The sequence below is a fragment of the Heptranchias perlo genome, chromosome 5 (assembly GCF_035084215.1).
Source record: "Heptranchias perlo isolate sHepPer1 chromosome 5, sHepPer1.hap1, whole genome shotgun sequence".
Lineage (NCBI taxonomy): Eukaryota > Metazoa > Chordata > Chondrichthyes > Hexanchiformes > Hexanchidae > Heptranchias > Heptranchias perlo.
Genome location: NC_090329.1, coordinates 112,367,169 through 112,391,713, shown reverse-complemented (window position 1 = coordinate 112,391,713; position 24,545 = coordinate 112,367,169). Strand labels below are relative to the sequence as shown.

General features: G+C 44.1%; 1 protein-coding gene across 1 annotated transcript in view; it reads left to right on the top strand.

The window, feature by feature from the left end:
- Positions 1-24,545, top strand: part of ak9 (adenylate kinase 9) — a 404,375-nt gene that overhangs the window by 60,468 nt on the left and 319,362 nt on the right. The window contains exons 10-11 of the mRNA XM_067985304.1: positions 3,178-3,273; positions 10,522-10,581. Coding sequence (XP_067841405.1) covers positions 3,178-3,273; positions 10,522-10,581 — 156 coding nt within the window. The remainder of the gene's footprint in view (positions 1-3,177; positions 3,274-10,521; positions 10,582-24,545) is intronic.

Genomic DNA, 24,545 nt, shown 5'->3' with positions numbered 1-24,545 from the left:
AAGACTCATCTGCCCCTCACCTTAAGTGAGATGTCTCACAAAAACAGGACTTTGAGAAACCAAATTGGTGCAGAGTCACCAGTGGTCAGAATGTGGAACTGCAGGTAGATTCTAACCACTCCTGAATAGGCTTTTGTGACTGAAAAATGAAATGTGACAAAGGGATAAGTGCCCCTATGTGTGCCACCTGCAGGCATCACTGACTATTGCAATAGAATGAGCGAGGACACAATTTACATGGAAATCTCTGTAAGCATTGTTGACAGGTGACAGGACATACCGATTTTAATAAAAATAAATTTTGTCTTTTGTCCTATAGTTGTCCATAAGCTTATAGAATCATAGAATCTTACAGCACAGAAAGAGGCCATTCGACCCATCGTGCTTGAGCCGACTCTTTGAAAGAGCTGTCCAATTTAGTCCCCCACCCCAGCTTTTTCGCCATAATCCTGCAAAGTAGACCTCTTCATGTACATGTCCAATTGCCTTTTGAAAGTTCCTATGGAACCTGAATCCACCACCCTTTCAGGTAGTGTGTTCCAGATCTTAACAACCCTCTGTGTGAAAAAATTTGTCCTCATTTCCCCTTTAGTTCTTTTGCCAATTATTTTAAATCTATGACCTCTGGTTACCGAACCACTTGCCAGAGGAAACAGTTTCTACAGCATCCAGGCTTGGGCTGACAAGGGGCAAGTAACATTAGTGCCAGACAAGTGCCAGGCAATGACCATCTCCAACAAGAGAGAGTCTAACCACATCCCCTTGACATTCAACGGCATTACCATCGATGAATCCCCCACCTTCAAAATCCTGGGGGTCACCATTGACCAGAAACTTAACTAGACCAGCCACATAAATACTGTGGCCACAACAGCAGGTCAGAGGCTGGGTATTCTGCGGCGAGTGACTCACCTCCTGACTCCCCAAAGCCTTTCCGCCATCTACAAGGCACAAGTCAGGAGTGTGATGAAATACTCTCCACCTGCCTGGATGAGTGCAGCTCCAACAACACTCAAGAAGCGCAACACCATCCAGGACAAAGCAGCCCACTTGATTGGCACCCCATTCGCCACCTTAAACATTCACTCCCTTCACCACCGGCGTACCATGGCTGCAGTGTATACCATCTACAAGATGCATTGCAGCAACTTGCCAAGGCTTCTTCGACAGCACCTCCCAAACCCACGACCTCTACCACCTAGAAGGACAAGGGCAGCAGGTGCATGGGAACACCAACACCTGCATGTTCCCCTCCAAGTCACACACCGCCCCGACTTGGAAATACATCGCCGTTCCTTCATTGATGCTGGGTCAAAATCCTGGAACTCCCTACCTAGCAGCACTGTGGGAGTACCTTCACCACACAGACTGCAGTGATTCAAGAAGGCAGCTCACCACCACCATCTCAAGGGCAATTAGGGATGGGCAATAAATGCTGGCCTTGCCTGCGACGGCCACATCCCATGAATAAAAAAAAATTTGCTCTATCAAAACCCCTCATGATTTTGAACACCACTATTAAATCTCCCCATAAACTTCACTGATCTAAGGAGAACAATCCCAGCTTCTCCAATCTCTCCACATAACTGAAGTCCCACATCCCAGGTATCAACCTGGCAAACCTCCTCTATTCCCTCTCCAAAGCCTTGACATCCTTCCTAAAGCAGCATGAGATTCACCCAATTTTAAGCGGCTGGGCCTCATTAACATGCCATTGGCCGACTTCCCGACCAAAACCATTAATAAGTCGGCAGGAAGCGGCTTGCCGGCAATTACAATCAGGCATCTTGAAGGCTGCCAGCCGGGCCCAAGGTAATTGCAGGGACAGGGAGGGGATGGGGGTTCTGTGGTAGTCAGCAGGGGTGGGAGGGGAGGGCGATTGAGGGAGCGTGAACGACAAGGGGAGGCCTAAAACCTGTCTTGTGGGACTCAGAGGAGCACCCTGGACCTCGATTCCAAGACAAATGCTCCAGTTTCACTGTACATGTTGTACCAGCTCCTGAATAGCCTGTCCCCATCATGATACTTAATTCCTACATGCTGGCTGCATAGTCTAGGCTTTAAAAAAGGTAAGATACAGAATTTGAGAGTCATACTGGAGACATTGTGATATACAGAAGAAAGACGACACTGATGGCAGGAGAGACTTCAAAAAAAGGTGCATAAATGAGTGAATACAAACTGAGAGATTCAAAAATCATGATGAAAAATGTGTGACAGCCCTAGAGGGAGAGAGAGAAAAAGTAAACAGAAATACAGAGAGTGGGACACAAAGAATTAAAGAGTAGGAAACAATCAAAGAAACAGCTATAGAAAGAAAGACTTGTTAATTGTGTGGTACCTTATCACACAGAATGAATTACTTTTGAAGTGTAGTAACCATTGCATAAGTAAACCCAACAACTATTCTATGCCAGTAACATCTGACATACACAAGTTCATCTATGTTTTTGGTATTGGTTGAGAGTGGAATGTTGGCTATTACACTGGGAAAACTTCATTTTCTTTTGATAGTACCATGGGATCTTTAACGTCCACCTGAACTACAAGAAGAGACAGATAGAGCTTTAGTTTAATGTGTCCTCTATCAATGGTCCCTCAGTTCTACACTGGAATAGCCTAGATTATGCACACATGGAAGAAAGACACAATTTGTTTTTTGCCATGAGCATTGCTGCAGGGATCAACTATTTTGTTACAAATACATTGTGTGTTACATTATTTAACTCTTGTCACCATAAAATGGTGTATCCTCCTACTTATTGGGAGGTTCACTAGTGTGTTTTTAAATTTTATTTTGGTGGTTCTAAGAACATGCAAAGTTAAGTTGTTTTGTACACTTCAATCAGCTTGAAACCCCTTAATATTGTTTTACTTCGTCATCATGGTATTGAATTGTAAGCAAACTTTTTTTGCTAACCTAGTATTACCATTGACAAAACAGCTTGAGTGCTTGCATTTTAATCCAGCGCTAACGATAGAATACATGGGATATTTTGCTTTAACTAGAGAATGTTCAATGCAAACCAGGTCTTTTTCTCATTGTTTCATACACATTTATTGTTTCATACACATTTATTGTTTCAGACTATGCTTTACAGTAAAAAGTTTACATGTTGCTGAAGATAGGCCATATTTCTCATTAGTGATGAATACTCCTACCATTGTCTTCTACAGCTGAATTTGAATGGCAGTCAGCTCAAGCAATTAGTTTGGATATCAAAATTATACATGAGGAAGAAGAAGAAGATGGAGATGGCACTGACAGAAAAGGTAGTCTAGCAGCATATACTCTTACTGATGATTATAGTATGCTTCCCAAAGTTGTCATAAGCTTATTTAACCTACACTTGATTTTCTTAGCAGAATGTTGCGTTACGACTTAGTTTATATATAGAAACAACAACTATCAAGTTGAAATTTGCTAATCTGGGTCCTACAACACAAAAGTAACACTAATAGATGTTCATAGGCTGACTTCCAGATCAAAGAATAATAGTGTGGCAGTTACAAAATAAATATGATTTTATTATGTTAACTCATTCTTCTTCATTCCAGATATCCTCCAGACACCATTGGAGTGAACTGGCATAAGTACACTTGTCCTTGGCAGGAGAAGGAGGAATGATAAAAATGACATCTTCTATTTAAGAGGATTGAAAAAGGGAATATTCTAGTTTTAAGACATTTTGAAAGTCATGACATCATGTCAGACACAATCATTCTTACACCTTATATAAAGAGAGCATACTCAGAAGATAGAAAGTTCATTTTTTCAGTTCTCTCAAAGAGAGCTTAAATCTTTGCATCAAATACCTCTGATGCTTGTTGGCCAAGCAGGACACCACCAAATGACAAATTTGCCTCTGGTTCTCTACTTGTACATATTGGGTTCAACAGTTTGACAGAATAAATCCAGAGAAAATTGAGTAATGCACCAAACTGACTGTATCACTGCCTCCAACTGGTGCCTGCACTTTCTGGAAACTGAAGATCAAAATTGCTCCACCCCAGCCCTCCAAGAATCCGTGCCAACTGGGTTGTTTTTACTTTAAGGTGCTCCACAGAAATACTGACCAGCACCGATCACTCTTCCTCAAATCAAACTCTGGTACCAGTGAATCTGTCCACTTCTGCCACCTATGAGGCATCAGTGGGTGAACTAGATGACATTGATCCAGGATGTAGTGTCACACCTTCATAAATGCCAGATGGTACAGTTTATCTCTCTCCCATTAGTGTGGATTGGCACTAGCTAGCTTCATCCTTCTATTAGTCTGGTCAGCTTTGCACCCTCTACATTAACAGAAGATTCCCTCAGCGGCAACCAACCCTTCAGTATTATGAAAAAAGATGTCTTTCATACTGCTATTTAGCATTGCTGAGACATATGTGGGGCTGGTGGTATTCTTTTAAAAATTAATTCAGGGGATATGGGTGTCGCTAGCAAGCCCAGCATTTATTGTTGCCCTTGCAAAAGTGGTGGTGAACCTTCTTCTTGAAACGCTGCAGTCCATCTGGTGAATATACTCCCATAGTGCTGTTAGGTAGGGAGTTCCAGAATTTTGACCCAGCAACCATGAAGGAAAGGCGATATATGACAAGTCAGGATCATGTGTGTATTGGAAGTTAACTTGGAGGTGATGATGTTCCCATGCAGCTTCTGCCTTTGTCTTTCTAGGTGGTGGAGGTCGCAGGTTTGGTAGGAACTGTCGAAGAAGCCTTAGTGAGTTGCTACAGTGCATCCAGTAGATAGTACACACTGCAGCCACGGTGCAATGGTGTTGGAGGGAGTGGATGTTTAAGGTGCTGGATTTGCTGCTGATCAAGTGCATTGCTTTGTCCTGGATGGTGTCGTACTTCTCGAGTGTTGTTGCAACTGCACCAATCCAGGCAAGTGGAGAGTATTCCATTACACTCCTGACTTGTACCTTGTAGATGGTGGAGAGGCTTTGGGGAGTCAGGAGGTGAGCCACTTGTCGCAGAATACCCAGCCTCTGACCTGCTGTATTAGCCATTGCATTTAAGTGGGTGGTTCAGTTGAGTTTCTGGTCAATGGCGAGTCCCAGGATGTTGATGGTGGGGGATTCATAGATGGTAATGCTATTGAATATCAAGGGCAGGTGGTTAGACTCTCTCTTGTTGGTCATTGCCTGGCATTTGTATGGCGCGAATGTTACTTGCCACTTCTCAGTCCAAGCCTGGACATTGTCCATGTCTTGCTGTATGCGGACATATGGTATTGAGATTGAGAATCAACCATGATCATATTGAATGGCAGAGCAGGCTTGAAGCGCTGAATGGCCTACTCCTGCTCCTATTTTCCTATTTTCTATGTATTGCTTTATTATCTGAGGAATTGTGAATGGAGCTGAACACTGTGAAATCATCAATGAACAACTCCACTTCTGACCTTATGATGGAATGAAGGCCATTGATGGAGCAGCTGAAGATAGTTGGGGCTAGGACGCAGCCCTGAGGAACTACTGTAGTGATGTCGTGGGGCTGAGATGATTGGCCTCCAACAACCACAACCATCTTCCTTTGTGCTAGATACGACTCCTACCACTGGAGAGCTTTAACCCTGATCCCCATTCAGTTTTACTAGGGCTCCTTGGTGCCACACTCTGTTGATTGCTGCCTTGATGTCAAGGGCAGTCACTCTCATCTCAATTCTGGAATTCAGCTCTTTTGTCCATGTTTGGAGCATGGCTGTAATGAGGTCTGGAGCCGAGTGTTCCTGGTGGAACCCAAACTGAGCATCGGTGAGCAGGATATTGGTGAGTAAGTGTCACTTGATAGCACTGTTGATGACTACTTCCATCACTTTGTTTAAAAAGGGAGAAAGGGATAGACCAAGTAAGGCCAGTCAGCCTAACCTCAGTGATGGTCAAATTATTGGAAACAATTCTGAGGGACAATGTGAAATGTCATTTAGAAAGACACAGATTAATCAAGGACAGTCAGCATAGATTTGTTAAGGGAAGGTCGTGTCTGACTAACTTGATTTGAATTTTTTGAAGAGGTAATGAGGAGGGTCGATGAAGGTAGCGTGTTTGATGTAGTCTACATGGATTTTAGCAAGACATGTGACAAGGTCCCACACGGCAGACTGGTCAGAAAAGTAAAAGCCCATGGGATACAAGGGAAAGTGGCAAGTGGGATCCAAAATTGGCTCAGTGCAGGAAGCAAAGGGTAATGGTTGACGGGTGTTTTCGTGAATGGAAGGCTGTTTCCACTGGGGTTCCGCAGGGCTCAGTACTAGGTCCCTTGCTTTTTGTAGTATATATCAATGATTTGGACTTAAATGTAGGGGGCATGATTAAGAAGTTTGCAGATAATACAAAAATTGGCCGTGTGGTTGATAGTGAGGAGGAAAGCTGTAGACTGCAGGGAGATATCAATGGACTGATCAGGTGGGCAGAAAAGCGGCAAATGGAATTCAATCCGGAGAAGTGTGAGGTAATGCATTTGGGGAGGGCAAACAAGGCAAGGGAATACACAATAAATGGGTGGATACTGAGAGGTGCAGAGGAACAGAGGGACCTTGGAGTGCATGTCCACAGATCCCTGAAGGTAGCCAGACAGGTAGATAAGGTGGTTAAGAAGGCATATGGGATTCTTTCCTTTATTAGCAGAGGCATTGAATATAAGGGCATGGAGGTTATGCTTATGTATAAAACATAAGTTAGGCTACAGATACGTACAGTTCTGGTCACCATATTACAGGAAAGATGTGATTGCAGTAGAGAGGGTACAGAAGAGATTTACAAGGATGTTGTTAGGACTGGAGAATTTTAGGTCTGAGGGAAGATTGGATAGGTTGGGGTCATTTTCTTTGGAACAGAGGAGGCTGAGGGGAGATTTAATTGAGGTGTCTAAAATTATGAGGGGCCTAGATAGAGTAGAGAGGAAGGACCTATTTCCCTTAGCAGAGCGGTCAATAAACAGGGGGCATAGATTTAAAGTAATTGGTTGAAGGATTAGAGGGGAGCTGAGGAAATTTTTTTTCATCCAGAGGATGGTAGGGGTCTGGAACTCACTGCCTGAAAGGGTGGTAGAGGCAGAAACCCTGATCGTATTTAAAAGGTGCTTGGATGTGCACTTGAAGTGCCGCAACATAAAAGGCTATGGACCAAGAGCTGAAAAGTGGGATTAGGCTGGATAGCTCTTTTTCGGCCGGCACTGACTACGATGGGCTGAATGGCCTCCTTCATGCCATAAATTTCTATGATTCTATGAGAGTAGGCTGATTGGATGGTAATTGGCCTGGTTGGATTTGTCCTGCTTTTTGTGGACAGGACATGCCTGGGCAATTTTCCATATTGTCTGGTACATGCCAGTGTTGTTGCTATACTGGAACAGCTTAGAGTCATAGAGTCATACAGCACGGATAGAGGCCCTTCGGCCCATCGTGTCCGCGCCGGCCATCAGCCCTGTCTACTCTAATCCCATATTCCAGCATTTGGTCCGTAGCCTTGTATGCTATGGCATTTCAAGTGCTCATCCAAATGCTTCTTGAATGTTGTGAGGGTTCCTGCCTCCACAACCCTTTCAGGCAGTGAGTTCCAGACTCCAACCACCCTCTGGGTGAAAAAGTTCTTTCTCAAATCCCCTCTAAACCTCCCGCCTTTTACCTTGAATCTATGTCCCCTTGTTATAGAACCCTCAACGAAGGGAAAAAGCTCCTTAGTATCCATCCTATCTGTGCCCCTCATAATTTTGTACACCTCAATCATGTCCCCCCTCAGCCTCCTCTGCTCCAAGGAAAACAAACCCAATCTTCCCAGTCTCTCTTCATAGCTGAAGCGCTCCAGCCCTGGTAACATCCTGGTGAATCTCCTCTGCACCCTCTCCAAAGCGATCACATCCTTCCTGTAGTGTGGCGACCAGAACTGCACACAGTACTCCAGCTGTGGCCATAAATTTCTATGGTGTTTTAAATTTATGGCACCAGTGTTTTATACAGCTCCATCATAACCTCCTTGCTCTTATATTCTATGCCTCGGCTAATAAAGGCAAGTATCCCATATGCCTTCTTTACCACCTTATCTACCTGTTCCGCCGCCTTCAGGGATCTGTGAACTTGCACACCAAGATCCCTCTGACCCTCTGTCTTGCCTAGGGTCCTCCCATTCATTGTGTATTCCCTTGCCTTGTTAGTCCCTCCAAGGTGCATCACCTCGCACTTTTCTGGGTTAAATTCCATTTGCCACTGTTCCGCCCATCTGACCAACCCATCTATATCGTCCTGCAGACTGAGGCTATCCTCCTCACTATTTACCACCCTACCAATCTTTGTATCATCAGCGAACTTACTGATCATACCTTTTACATTCATATCCAAGTCATTAATGTAGACCACAAACAGCAAGGGACCCAGCACCGATCCCTGTGGTACCCCACTGGCCACAGGCTTCCAGTCACAAAAACAACCTTCGACCATCACCCTCTGCCTTCTGCCACTAAGCCAGTTTTGTATCCAAAGTGCCAAGGCACCCTGGATTCCATGGGCTCGTACCTTCTTGACCAGTCTCCTGTGGGGGACTTTATCGAAGGCCTTATTGAAATCCATGTATACCACATCCACTGCGTTACCCTCATCCACACGCCTAGTCACCCCCTCAAAAAATTCAATCAAATTAGTCAGACATGATCTTCCCTTGACAAAGCCATGTTGACTATCCCTGATTGATCCTTGCTTCTCCAAGTGGAGACTAATTTTGTCCTTCAGAATTTTTTCCAATAATTTTCCTACCACTGATGTTAGGCTCACTGGCCTGTAGTTCCCCGGTTTTTCCCTACTCCCCTTCTTGAATAATGGTATTACATTAGCGGTTCTCCAGTCCTCTGGCACATCCCCTGTGGCCAGAGAGGTTCTGAATATATGTGTCAGAGCCCCCGCAATCTCCTCCTTTGCCTCACACAGTAGCCTGGGATACATTTTGTCCGGGCCTGGGGATTTATCCATTTTTAGGCCTGCTAAAACCGCCAATACCTCCTCCCGCTCGATGTTAATATGTTCGAGTATATCACAGTCCCCCTGCCGTATTTCTATGTCTACATCGTCCTTCTCCATAGTGAAAACAGATGCAAAAAATTCATTTAGAACCCCTCCTACATCTGCCGGCTCCACACACACATTGCCATTTTTGTCCCTAATGGGCCCTATTTTTTCCCTAGTCATCCTCTTACCCTTAATATACTTATAAAACATCTTAGGATTTTCCTTTATTTTGCTCGCCAGTGTTATTTCATGGCCCCTCCTTGATCTCCTAATTTCTTTTTTAAGTATCCCCCTGCACTTTTTGTACTCCTCTAGGGCTTCCTCCGTCTTTAGCCTTTTGTATCTGCCAAAAGCCCTCCTTTTTTTCCTAATCCATTCTCGTATATCCCCTGACATCCAAGGTTCCCTGGAGTTCTTGGAACCACCCTTGACTTTTACGGGAACATGTTGCCATTGTATGGTCTCAAACTCCCTTGTCTAGAGGCGCAGCTAGTTCTGGAGCACAAGTCTACAGCACTACAGCCGGGATGTTGTCGGGATCCGTAGCCTTTGCTGTGTCCCGTGCACTCAGCCGTTTCTTTGCTATTAAGTGGAATGAATCGAATTGGCTGAAGACTTGCATCTGTGAAGGTGGGGATCTCCGGAGAAGGCTGAGATGGATCATCCACTCAGCAGTTCTGGCTGAAGATAGTTGCGAACGACTTCAGGCTCATCTTTTGCACTCACATGCTGGGCTCCGCCATCATCGAGGATGGGGATGTTCATGGAGTCTGCTGCTCCCGCTAGTTGCTTAATTGTCCACCATTTGCATTGTTTAGCATGCATGTAGTCCTGTGTTGTCGCTTCACTGGGTTGACACCTCCTTTTCAGGTATGCCTGGTGCTGCTCCTGGCATGCTCTTCTACACTCGGCATTGAACCAGGATTCGTCATCTTGCTTTCTGGTGATGGAGGAGAGAGGCATATGCCGGGACATGACATTACAAATTGTGGTGAAATTCTGCTGTTGTTGATGGCCCACAGCGCCTCATCGATGCCCAGTTTTGAGCTGCTAGATCTGTTCTTAGTCTATCCCTCTTAGTGGTGGTGCCACACAACATGATGGAGGGTGTCCTCAGTGTGAAGACGGGATTTGGTTTCCACGAGGACTGTGCGGTGGTCACTCCTACCAATGCTGTCATGGACAGATTCATCTGTGATAGGTAGATTGGTGAGGACATGGTCAAGTAGGTTATTACCTCGTGTTGGTTCTCTCACCACCCGCCACAAGCCCAGTCTGGCAGCTATGTCCTTCTGGACTCGACTAGCATAAATATATTTGTGCTTGTTATGACTTTACATTGATACACTTATTTAAAATATGCAAACTCCATCTGTAAAATGTCAGTATGTTCCCAGTGGCTAACATTCAAATCCTTTTATTTGCAAAGGTTTTTCCACAACAAAACTGAAAAGTACAATTGTGTTATACCTTTTATATAATTCTAAGATCTTTTATTTTTGTTTTTGATTTAGAAATGGATGAGACTGTCAAAGATTCCTTGGAAGATTTAACACAAGTACCCTTAGACCTAGGTAGGTGAAACATTTCAATGAATGTCAATACTAGCTGATGCTTACTCACTTTTGTGACATGTTTTTTTTAGTATCATAGTATGGTACAGCACAGAAGGAGGTTATTCGGCCCAGTGTGCCTGTGCTGGCTCTTTGAAAGAGCTATCCAATAGTCCCACTCCCTTGCTCTTTCCTCATAGGCCTGTAAATTTTTCCTTTCAAGTATTTATCCAATTCCCTTTTGAAAGTTATTATTGAATCTGCTTCCATCGCCCTTTCAGGCAGTGCATTCCAGATCATAACAATTCGCTGCATAAAAAAATGTTTCCTCGTGTCGCCTCTGGTTTTTTTTCGGTTCACCTTAAATCTGTGTCCTCTGGTTATCGACCCTTCTGCCACTGGAAACAGTTTCTCCTTATTTACTCGATCAAAACTGTTCATGATTTTGAACACCTCTATCAAATCTCCCCTTAACTTAATCTGCTCTAAGGAGAATGACCCCAGCTTCTCCAGTCTCTCCACATAACTGAGGTCCCTCATTCCTGGTACCATTCTAGTAAATCTCTTCTACACCCTTTCGAAGGCCTTGACATTCTTCCGAAAATGTGATGCTCAGAATTGAACACAATACTCCAGCTGAGGCCTAACCAGTGCTTTATAAAGGTTTAGCATAATTTCCTTGCTTTTGTACTCTATGCCTCTATTTATAAAGCCAAGGAACAGCCTTCTCAACTTGTCCTGCCACCTTCAAAGATTTGTGTACATACACCCCCAGGTATCTCTGTCCCTGCATTCTGTTTAAAATTGTACCATTTAGTTTATATTGCCTCTCATCATTCTTCCTATCAAAATGTATCACTTCACACTTCTCTGCATTAAATTTCATCTGCCATGTGTCTGCCCATTTCACCAGTCTGACTATATCCTCCTGAAATCTAATACTATCCTCCACATCGTTTACTACATTTTTGAGTTTTGTGTCATCTGCAAACTTTGAAATTATACCCTCTGTACCCAAGTCCAGGTCTTAATATATATCAAAAAGAGCAGTGGTCCTAATACTGACCCCTGGGGAACACTTCCCTCCAGTCTGCAAAACAAACGTCCAGAAATGCTCACTGCTTTCTGTCCCTTAGCCAATTTTGTATCCACACTGCCACTGTCCCTTTAATCCCATGGGCTTTAATTTTGTTAACGAGTCTATTATGTGGTACTTTATCAATTGCCTTTTGAAAGTCCATATACACGATATCAACTGCACTACCCTCATCAACCCCTCAAATAATGAAGCAGTCCGAGCCCGCATGCAGCAAGACCTGGGCCGAAGGGCCTGTTTCCATGTTGTAAACTTCTATGATTCTATGAACATCCAGGCTTGGGCTGATAAGTGGCAAGTAACATTCGCGCCAGACAAGTGCCAGGCAATGACCATCTCCAACAAGAGAGAGTCTAACCACCTCCCCTTGACATTCAACAGCATTACCATTGCCGAATCCCCCACCATCAACATCCTGAGGGTCACCATTGACCAGAAACTTAACTGGACCAGCCATATAAATACCGTGGCTACAAGAGCAGGTCAGAGGTTGGGTATTCTGCGGCGAGTGACTCACCTCCTGATTCCCCAAAGCCTTTCCACCATCTACAAGGCACAAGTCAGGTGTGTGATGGAATACTCTCCACTTGCCTGGATGAGTGCAGCTCCAACAACACACAAGATGCTCGACACCATCCAAGATAAAGCAGCCCGCTTGATTGGCACCCCATCCACCACCCTAAACATTCACTCCCTTCACCACCGACGCAGAGTGGCTGCAGTGTGTACCATCCACAGGATGCACTGCAGCAACTCACCAAGGCTTCTTCGACAGCACCTCCCAAACCCACGACCTCTACCACCTAGAAAGACAAGAGCAGCAGGCACATGGAAACAACACCACCTGCACGTTCCCCTCCAAGTCACACACCATCCCGACTTGGAAATATATCGCCGTTCCTTCATCGTTGCTGGGTCAAAATCCTAGAACTCCCTTCCTAACAGCACTGTGGGAGAATCTTCATCACACGGACTGCAGCGGTTCAAGAAGGCGGCTCACCATCACCTTCTCAAGGGCAATTAGGGATGGGCAATAAATGCCGGCCTCGCCAGCGACGCCCACATCCCATGAACAAATTTAAAAAAACCCTCACCCTGTTACTTCATCAAAGAACTCAATCAAGTTAGTCAAACATGATTTTCCTTTAACATAAAAGGGAAACAAAATGTTTTTTATAAACATATAAATAGTAAAAAGGTAGGCAAAGGAATGGTGGGACTGATTAGGGACAAAATAGGAGATCTTCTTGTGGAAGCAGAGGGCATGGCTGAGGTACTAAATGAATACCTCATATCTATCTTCACTGGAGAAGAGGATGCTGCCATTGTCGCAGTAAAGGAGGAGGTTGTAGTGATATTGGATAGGATGAAAATAGATAAAGAGGAGGTACTTAAAAGATTGCCAGTACTTATAGTAGAAATGTTACCCAGTCCAGTTGTGATGCATCCTGGGTTACTGAGGGAAGTAAGGGTGGAAATTGCGGAGGCTCTGGCCACAATCTTCCAATCCTCCTTAGATATGGGGATGATGCCAGAAGACTGGTGTTTTGCAAATGTTACACCCCTGTTCAAAAAAGGGGAGAGGGATAAACCCAGCAATTACAGGCCAATCAGCCTAACATTGGTGGAGGGGACACTTTTAGAGACAATAATCCGGGACAAAATTAATTGGCACTTGGAAAAGTGTGGGCTAATAAATGAAAGTCAGCACGGATTTCGGCTCAGAGTTGTTGAGCTGGACTCTGAGCTGTGGACATTGCGATGCATCAGGGAGGGGGAGAGTTACCAGGACACTTTGTTACAGGAGGCAGTGACACCCCTTAAATTAAGTAGTACTTTAGAGTTAATCAGTGATCAGGGATAGGAGGGTGTGACTGCGAGTTAGGCAGGTATGGGGACTCAGAATGTAGTGATGGCGGAGCCTCAGCCCTTGACCTTATCCAACAGGTACGAGGTACTTGCTACCTGTATGGATGAGAACGAAGACTGCATGGAGGATGGGCAAACTGACCACTGCACTGTGGTACAGGCGGGCATTCAAGATGGGGGAGTAAAAAGGAATGTGGTAGTGGTAGGGGATAGATACTGTTCTCTGTAGCCACGACAGAGAGTTCCGAAGGCTGTGTTTCCTGACAGGTGCCAAGGTTAAGGATATCTCCTCACGGCTGGCAAAGAAATTGGAGAGCCAGTTGTCATGGTTCACGTAGGAACCAATGACATAGGTAGAACTAACAATGAGTTTCTGCTGAGGGAGTTTGAGGAGCTAGGATCTAAATTAATAAGCAGAACCTCAAAGGTAATAATCTCCGGATTACTACCTGAGCCATGCGCAAATTGGCATAGCGTCATGCGGATCAGAGAATTAAATGCATGGCTCAAAGAGTGGTGTGGGAGGAACGGGTTTCGATTCATGAAGCACTGGCACCAGTACTGGGGAAAGAAGGAGCTATTCTGTTGGGATGGGCTCCACTTAATCCGGGCTGAGACCAGTGCCCTGGCGAATTGATTAACTAGGGCTGTAGATTGGGCTTTAAACTAAAAGTGTGTGGGGGGGTGGGGTCAGGTGTGGGCAAATTTAGAAATCTAAAGAGAAAAGACAAGGCAATAGAGCAGTATAGTGATTTGGGTAAAGATAAGCAAAGTGTGACAGGAAGGGACAGAAAGCTTAACAGAAATAGTGCATCAACAAATAAGGTCAAAGCAGGGACTAATGATAAAAAGTTAATATTAAAGGCTCTTTATCTGAATGCACAAAGCATTTGTAACAAGATAGATGAATTAGTGGCACAAATAGAGATAGATGGGTTTGATCTAATAGCCATTACAGAGACGTGGTTGCAAGGTGACCAAGGTTGGGAACTAAATATTTCAAGGTACTTGACATTTCGGAAAGACAGGCAGCATGGAAAGGGAGGGGAGGGTAGCCCTGATAATAAAGCATGAGTTAAGGACAGTAGTGAGAAAGGATCTTGGCTCGGAAGATCAGGAAGTAGAAGCAGTATGGGCGGAGATAAGAATAACAAGGGGCAGAAAACACTGGTTGAAGTACTTTATAGGCCCCCTAACAGTAGCTATATCGTTGGACAGAGTATTAATCAAGACATAATAGGAGCTTGTAACAAAGGTAATGCAATAATCGTGGGGGCTTTAATCTTCATATAGACTGGGCAAATCAAATTGGCAAAGGTAGTCCGGAGGACGAGTTCATGGAGTGCATTCGAGACAATTTCCTAGAACAATACGTCGTGGAACCAACCAGGGAACAGGCTATTTTAGATCTTGCCTTGTGTCATCCGACAGGGTTAATTAGTAATCTCATAGTAAAGGATCCTCTGGGGAAGAGTGATCATAATATGATAGAATTTCACATTGAGTTTGAGAGTGACATACTTAAGTCCAAAACTAGAGATTTAAACTTAAATAAAGCCAATTACATAGGTATGAGAGGCAAGTTGGCTAAGGTAGATTGGGAAATTGGATTAAAATATATGACTGTAGATATGCAGTGGCAGACATTTAAAGAAATATTTCAGAATTCTCTACGAATATACATTCCATTGAGAAATAAAAACTCCACGGGAAAAGGAATCCATCAGTGGCTAACTAAAGAAGTTAAGGATAGTATTAGATTAAAAGGAGAGGCTTATAATGTTGCGAAGAATAGTAGTAAGCCTGAGGATTGGGAGAGTTTTAGAAACCAGCAAAGGATGACCAAAAAATTGATAAAAAGGGAGAAAATAGAATATGAGAGTAAACCCGCAAGAAATATAAAAACAGATTGTAAGAGCTTCTCCAAGTATGTAAAAAGGAAGAGAGTAGCAAAAGTAAACGTTGGTCCCTTAGAGGCTGAGACAGGAGAAATTATAATGGGGAATAAGGAAATGGCAGAGACGTTAAAAAAATATTTTGTATCTGTCTTCACAGTAGAAGAGACAAAAAGCATACCAAAAATAGTGGGGAACCAAAGGACTAATGAGAGTGAGGAACTTAAAAGAATTAATATCAGTAGAGAAAAAGTACTAGGCAAACTAATGGGACGAAAAGCTGACAAATCCCCTGGACCTGATGGCCTACATCCTAGGGCTCAAGGAGAGGTGGCTGCAGAGAAAGTGGATGCATTGGCTGTGACCTTCCAAAATTCCCTAGATTCTAGAACGGTCCCAACGGATTGGAAGGTAGCAAATGTAACCCCGCTATTCAAGAAAGGAGGGAGAGAGAAAACAGGGAACTACAGGCCTGTTAGCCTGACATCAGCCATCGGGAAAATGCTGGAATCTATCATTAAGGAAGTTGTAACGGTACTTAGAAAATCTTAATATGATTAGGCAGAGTCAACATGGTTTTATAAAAGGGAAATCGTGTTTAACAAATTTATTCGAGTTCTTTGAGGATGTAACTAGCAGGGTAGATAAAGGGGAACCAGTTGATGGAGTATATTTGGATTTCCAAAAGGCATTCGATAAGGTGCCACATAAAAGGTTGCTACGCAAGATAAGGGCTCATGGGGTTGGGGTTAATATATTAGCATGGATAGAGGATTGTTTAACTGACAGAAAACGGAGAGTAGGGATAAACGGTTCACTTTCAGGTTGGCAGGCTTTAACGAGTGGGGTGCCGCAAGGATCAGTGCTGTGGTCTCAGCTATTTACAATCTATATTAATGACTTAGATGAAGGGACGGAGTGTAATGTATTCAAGTTTGCTGATGATACAAAGCTAGGTGGGAAAGTAAGCTGTGAGGAGGACACAAAGAGTCTGCAAAGGGATATAGACAGGTTAAGTGAGTGGGCAAGAAGCTGGAGATGGAGTATAATGTGGGGAAATGTGAGGTTATTCATTTTGGTAGGAAGAATAGAAATACAGAATATTTGTTAAATGGTGAGAAATTATTAAATGTTGGTGTTCAGAGAGTTCTGGGTGTCCTCGTACAAGAAACACAGAAAGTTAGCATGCAGGTACAGCAAGCAATTAGGAAGGCAATTGGCACGTAGGCCTTTATTGCAAGGGGGTTGGTGTACAAGAGTAAGGAAGTCTTGCTACAGTTGTACAGGGCTTTGGTGAGACCACAACTGGAGTACCGTGTACAGTTTTGGTCTCTTCATCTAAAGAAGGATATTCTTGCCTTGGAGGCGGTGCAACGAAGATTCACTAGATTGATTCCTGGGATGAGAGGGTTGTCCTATGATGAGAGATTGAGTAAAATGGGCCTTTACTGTCTGAAGTTTAGAAGAATGAGAGGTGATCTCATTGAACCATATAAGATTCTGAGGTATCTTGACCAGGTAGGTACTGAGAGGTTGTTTCCTTTGGCTGGTGAGTCTAGAACTAGGGGGCATAGTCTCAGGATAAGGGGTTAGCCATTTAAGACTGAGATGAGGAGGAATTTCTTCACTCAGACGGTTGTGAATCTTTTTAATTCTTTACCCCAGAGGGCTGTGGATGCTGAGTCATTGAGTATATTCAAGACTGAGTAGTGCTGGATGGTTGTTTTTCAGACTGGATTGGTGTTCCCCAGGGGTCAATATTAGGACCATTGCTCTTTTTGATATATATTAATGACCTGAACTTGGGTATAGAGGGTATAATTTCTAAGTTTCCAGAAATGTAGTAAACAATGTTGATGATAGTAACAGACTTCAGGAGGACGTAGACAGACTGGTGAAATGGGCAGACACACGGCAGATGAAATTTAACGCAGAGAAGCTTGAAGTGATACATTTTGGTAGAAAGAATGATGAGAGGCAATATAAACTAAATGATATAATTTTAATGGGAACGCAGGAACAGAGAGACCTGGGGTGCATATACACGCCTCTATGCCTCACACGCTTCTAGCCAAGCTGTCCCAGTACAGCTACAACACTGGCATCTACCGAACAATGTGGAAAATTGCCCAGGCATGTCCTGTCCACAAAAAGTAGGACAAATCCAATCCAGCCAATTACCACCCCATCAGTCTGCTCTCAATCATCAGCAAAGTGATGGAAGGTGTCGTCGACAATGCTATCAAGCAGCACGTACTCATCAATAACCTGCTCACCGATGCTCAGTTTGGGTTCCGCCAGGACCACGCTGCTCCAGACCTCATTACAGCCCTGGTCCAAACATGGACAAAAGAGCTGAATTTCAGAGGTGAGGTGAGAATGACTGCCCTTGACATCAAGGCAGCATTTGACCGAGTGTGGCATCAAGGAGCCCTAGTAAAATTGAAGTCAATAGGAAGCCAGTGGCTGGAGTCATAACTAGCACAAAGGAAGATGATAGTGGTTGTTTGGAAGCCAATCATCTCAGTCCCAGGACATTGCTGCAGGAGTTCCTCAGAGCAGTGTCCTAGGCCGAACCATCTTTAGCTGCGTCATCAATGACCTTCCCCCCATCATATGGTCAGAAATGGGGACGTTCGCTGATGATTGCAGTGCTCAGTTCCATTCGCAACCCCTCAAATAATGAAGCAGTCCGAGCCCGCATGCAGCAAGACCTGGACAACATCCAGGCTTGAGCTGATAAGTGGCAAGTAACATTCGTGCCAGATAAGTGCCAGGCAATGACCATCTCCAACAAGAGAGAGTCAACCACCTCCCCTTGACATTCAACGGCATTACCATCGCGAAACCTCCACCATCAACATCCTGGGGGTCACCATTGACCAGAAACTTAACTGGACCAGCCACATAGATACTGTGACTAAAGAGCAGGTCAGAGGCGGGGTATTCACCTCCTGACTCCCCAAAGCCTTTCCACCATCTACAAGGCACAAGTCAGGAGTGTAATGGAATACTCTCCATTTACCTGGATGCATGCAGCTCCAACAATACTGAAGCAGCTCGACACCATCCAGGACAAAGCAGCCCGCTTGATTGGTACCCCATCCATCACCCTAAACATTCACTTCATCATCGTAGCACCGTGGCTGCAGTGTGTACCATATACAGGATGTACTGCAGCAACTCGCCAAGGCTTCTTTGACAGCACCTCCCAAACCCACGACCTCTACCACCTAGAAAGACAAGGGCAGCAGGCATATGGGAACAACACCACCTGCACGTTCCCCTCCAAGTCACACACCATCCCGACTTTGAAATATCGCCGTTCCTTCATCGTCGCTGGGTCAAAATCCTGAAACTCCCTACCTAACAGCACTGTGGGAGAACCTTCACCACACGGACTGCAGTGGTTCAAGAAGGCGGTTCATCACCACCTTCTCAAGGACAATTAGAGATGAGCAATAATCTGTCCTACGTGGCTGAACCCTTATCCTGAGACTGTGCTCCCTAGTTCTGGACTCTCCAGCCAGGGGAAACAACCTCTTAGCATCTACCATGTCAAGCCCTCTCAGAATCTTATATGTTTCATTGTGATCACCTCTCTTTCTTCTAAACTCCAGCGAGTATAGGCCCATTCTACTCAATCTCTCCTCGTAGGACAACCCTCACATCCCAGGAATCAAACTAGTGAACCTTCGTTGCACCCCCTCTAAGGCAAGTATATCCTACCTTAGATAAGGAGACCAAAACTGTACACAGTACTCCAGGTGATGTCTCACCAAAGCCCTGTACAATTGCAACAGAATAGAAAGACTTCCTTACTCTTGTATTCCAACCCCCTTGCACATCGATTTCCACATCGTTCACCTGAGGAAGGAGGTAGCCTCCGAAAGCTTGTGAATTTAAAATAAAATTGCTGGACTATAACTTGGTGTTGTAAAATTGTTTACCCTTGCAATAAAGGCCAACATACCATTTGCCTTCCTAATTGCTTGCTGTACCTGCATGTTAACTTCTTGTGTTTCATGTACCAGGACACCCAAATCCCTCTGAACACCAACATTTAAAAATTATTCTGTTTTTCTATTCTTCCTACCAAAGTGAATAACCTCACATTTCCCCACATTATACTCCATCTGCCACATTCTTGCCCACTCACTTAACCTGTCTATATCCCTTTGTAGACTATTTGCATCCTCCTCACAGCTTACTTTCCCACCTAGCTTTGTATCGTCAGCAAACTTGGATACATTACATTCGGTCCCATCATCCAAGTTATTAATATGGATTGTAAATAGCTGAGGCCGTAGTACTGATCCTTGTGGCACCCCGCTAGCAACAGCCTGCCAACCTGAAAATGACCCATTTATCCCTACTCTCTGTTTTTTGTCCATTAACCAATCCTCTAGCTATGCTAATATATTACCTCCAACCCCATGAGTCCTTATCTTGTGTAACAAGCTTTGGTGTGGCAACTTATTGAATGCCTTTTGAAAATGCAAATATACTACATCCACCGGTTCCCCTTTATCTACCCTGCTAGTTACATCCTCAAAGAACCCTAATAGATTTGTCAAACACGATTTCCCTTTCATAAAACCATGTTGAATCTGCCTAATCATATTATAATTTTCTAAGTGCCCTGTTACCATGTCCTTAATAATGAATTCTAGCATTTTCCCGACGACTGATGTCAGGCCAAATGGCATGTAGTTCCCTGTTTTCTCTCTCCCTCCTTTCTTGAATAGCGGTGTTACATTTGTTACCTTCCAATCGCCGAATCCCCCACCATTAACATCCTGGGGATCACCACTGACCAGAAACTTAACTGGACCAGCCACAGAAATACTGTGGCTGTAATAGCAGGTCAGAGGCTGGGTATTCTGCGGCGAGTGACTCACCTCCTGACTCCCCAAAGCCTTTCCACCATCTACAAGGCACAAGTCAGGAGTGTGATGGAATACTCTCCACTTGCCTGGATGAGTGCAGCTCCAACAACACTCAAGAAGCTCGACACCACCCAGGACAAAGCAGCCCACTTGATTGGCACCCCATCCACCACCTTAAACATTCACTCCCTTCACCACCGGTGCACTGTGGCTGCAGTGTTTACCATCCACAGGATGCACTGCAGCAACTCGCCGAGGCTTCTTCGACAGCACCTCCCAAACCCGCGGCCTCTACCACCTAGAAGGACAAGAGCAGCAGGCACATGGGAACAACACCAGCTGCACGTTCCCTGCCAAGTCACATACCATCCGGACTTGGAAATATATCGTCGTTCCTTCATCGTCGCTGGGTCAAATCCTGGAAATGCCTACCTAACAGCACTGTGGGAGAACTTTCACCACACGGACTGCAGCGGTTCAAGAAGGCGGCTCACCACCACCTTCTCAAGGGCAATTAGGGATGGACAATAAATGCTGGCCTTGCCAGCGACGCCCACATCCCATGAACGAATAAAAAAAAAATCCACTGGGACCATTCTAGAATCTAGGGAATTTTGGAAGATCCCAACCAATGCATCCACTATCTCTGCAGCCACCTCTTTTAGAACCTCTTTAAACTGGTGCAGGGACAGAGAGATCTGGGGTGCATGTACACAAATCTTTGAAGGTGGCAGAAAAAGTTGAGAATGCTGTTAAAAAAGCATATGGGATCCTGGGTTTATTATTAGAGCCATATAGTACAAAAGCAAGGAAGTTATACTAAACCTTTATAAAACACTGATTGGGCCTCAGCTGGAGTAATGTGTTCAATTTTGAGCACCACACTTTAGGAAGGATGTCAGGGCCTTAGAAAGGGTGCAGAAGAGATTTATTAGAATTGTATCATGGATGAGACACTTCAGTTATGTGGAGAGACTGGAGAAGCTGGAGTTGTTCTCCTTAGAACAGAAATGGCTAAGGGGAGATTTGATAGAGTTATTCAAAATCATGAATACTTTTGACAGAGTAAATATGGAGAAACTGTTTCCAGCGGCAGACGGGTCGATAACCAGAGGATACAGATTTAAGGTGATCGGCAGAGGTGACATGAGGAAACATTTTTTTACGCAGCGAGTTGTATTGGTCTTGAATGGACTGCCTGAAAGGGTGGTGGAAGCAGATTTAAAGAATCATAAAATCGTTACGGCACAGAAGGAGCCATTCGGCCCAACGAGTTCTGCCGGCTCTTCGTTAGAGCAACCCAGTTAGTCCCATTCCCCCGGTCTTTCCCCGTAGCCCTGCAAATTTTTTCCCTTCAAATATTTATCCAATTCCTTTTTGAAAGCCACGGTTGAATCTGTTCCCACCACCCTTTCAGGCAATACATTCCAGATCATAACTACTTGCTGCGTAAAAAAAGTTTTTCCTCGCGTCGCCCTTGGTTCTTTTGTCAATCACCTTAAATCTGTGTCCTCTGGTTCTCGACCCTTCCGCCTTCTCTTTATTTACTTCATCTAAACCCGTCATGATTTTGAGCACGTCTATCAAATCTCCTCTCAACCTTCTCTGCTCTAAGGAGAACAACCCCAGCTTCTCCAGTCTATCTCTAGAACCATTTCAGTAAATCGTTTATGCACCCTCTCTAAGGCCTTCCCATCCTTCCTAAAGTGCAGTGCCCAGAATTGGACACAATACTCCAGTTGTGGCCGAACCAGTGTTTTATAAAGGTTCAACATAACTTCCTTGCTTTTGTACTCCATGCCTCTATTTATAAAACCCAGGATCCCATATGCATTTTAACTGCTTTCTCAACCTGTCCGGCCATCTTCAAAGATTTGTGCACATATGCCCCCAGGTTGTTAATTGTATCCATGTGATTTATATCAATTAGTGTTAATTGTACTCAGGTGGTGCGTATCAATTGGCACTCTCTTGTATCCATATATAAGAGTGTGGTGTGTGTAATGTGGAGCTCTGTGAATAAAGGCTTGGAAGCAATTGAAGACCAGGCTCTAGCATTCTATCCTTCACCACCGGGCTATCCAGTTTAGAACATGGTAGCATGGAATGGTTGCCTAAAGGTGGAAGTTGGAAACTACAATTGTTTTTGGATATCAGAAAAAAAAACTTGAAAGCCTAGAGACCATTGTGGAAAATGGCAGAAAGCAAGTTTAAATCGTCGAGGTACGATTTCTCTCCAATGTTCTTGGAGTTTGAACCGTATGTCCAGTGGAAGAATAAGGTTGATATGTGGACACGGGTTACTACTCTGCCAAAGAGAAAACAAGGCATGGCTTTGGAGTTGTCACTTCCCGAAAGAAGTAAAATCAGAAGTAAGGTATCTTCTGAGGTGGATGCAGATCTTTTGGATAATGATGAAGGTTTTATCTTTCTAATAGAATTTCTGGATCAAATCTACAAGAAAGATGACCTGTTAAGTGCCTATGAGGCCTGGTCAGCACTTCAGAATCACAGAATCACAGAAGTTTACAACATGAAAACAGGCCCTTCGGCCCAACATGTCCATGTCCATGTCCATGTTGCCCAGTTTATACCACCAAGCTAGTCCCAATTGCCTGCACTTGGCCCATATCCCTCTATACCCATCTTACCCATGTAACTGTCCAAATGCTTTTTAAAAGACAAAATTGTACCCGCCTCTACTACTGCCTCTGGCAGCTCGTTCCAGACACTCACCACCCTTTGAGTGAAAAAATTGCCCCTCTGGACCCTTTTGTATCTCTCCCCTCTCACCTTAAATCTATGCCCCCTCGTTATAGACTCCCCTACCTTTGGGAAAAGATTTTTACTATCTACCTTATCTATGCCCCTCATTATTTTATAGACTTCTATAAGATCACCCCGAAACCTCCTACTCTCCAGGGAAAAAAGTCTCAGTCTATCCAACCTCTCCCTATAAGTCAAACCATCAAGTCCCGGTAGCATCCTAGTAAATCTTTTCTGCACTCTTTCTAGTTTAATAATATCCTTGTTCTGACCAATGAAACCAAGCATGCTGAATGCCTTCTTCACCACCCTATCCACCTGTGACTCCACTTTCAAGGAGCTATGAACCTGTACTCCTAGATCTCTTTGTTCTATAACTCTCCCCAACGCCCTACCATTAACGGAGTAGGTCCTGGCCCGATGCGATCTACCAAAATGCATCACCTCACATTTATCTAAATTAAACTCCATCTGCCATTCATCGGCCCACTGGCCCAATTTATCAAGATCCCGTTGCAATCCTAGATAACCTTCTTCACTGTCCACAATGCCACCAATCTTGGTGTCATCTGCAAACTTACTAACCATGCCTCCTAAATTCTCATCCAAATCATTAATATAAATAACAAATAAGAGCAGACCCAGCACCGATCCCTGAGGCAAATACTTGATAGATTTTGGAAAACAGACGGTCATTCATTGGAAGAGTATATCATGGACTTTAACAAATTGTACAAAAGGTTGACAAAATTCCAATTGGGAATCCCTGGATTGGTACTAGCATTTAAATTACTAGATTATGCTAAGGTGTCTCATATGGACAGGTATCTGGTCCTAACTGGTGTCCAGTTCTCGGAAAAGGACACTCTGTTGGATCAAATGTCTGTTGCCTTAAAAAAAAGTTCCTGGGGTAACAGTCATTCCCTTCAGCCTTCATGGAACAAATGGGGTCTTCCGCTGTGACACAAAGAATGGAAGATTCGATGGTTACCAGATTTCAAAATGTTCCAGATACTAAACATAGGCGCCAGCCCAAGTTTCAAAGTTTTCAAGAGTTCGTACGTAGGTGTCGATAAGACGGAAGGATTAAATGGCAGCTAGATTGGTGATGAAAGCAGGTAGGGCAAATCCAGTCATCAACAGAAGACAAAATTGGGACAGTAATAACGGGCGAATAAATCCCAGGAATGCCCAAGGAAAAATCAGTAGATGCTTTAGGTATGTTTCTAAGTATCATTATGCGGTGAATTGTCCAGAGCAAAGACGCAGGGCCTTTGAAATGAAGCATGAAGAAAGTAGTTCTGAGGAAGAGGATGAAGATAAGGAAGAGAATGAAGATAATGATGAATATGAACAGATTATACCAGTCCACAAGGAGTTTTAATCCTGTGATGAATGTATTAGTCGCGGATTCCTTTAATTGTGCGGTGTTAGATAGTGCATGTACTTCAACTGTATGCGGGGTAGATT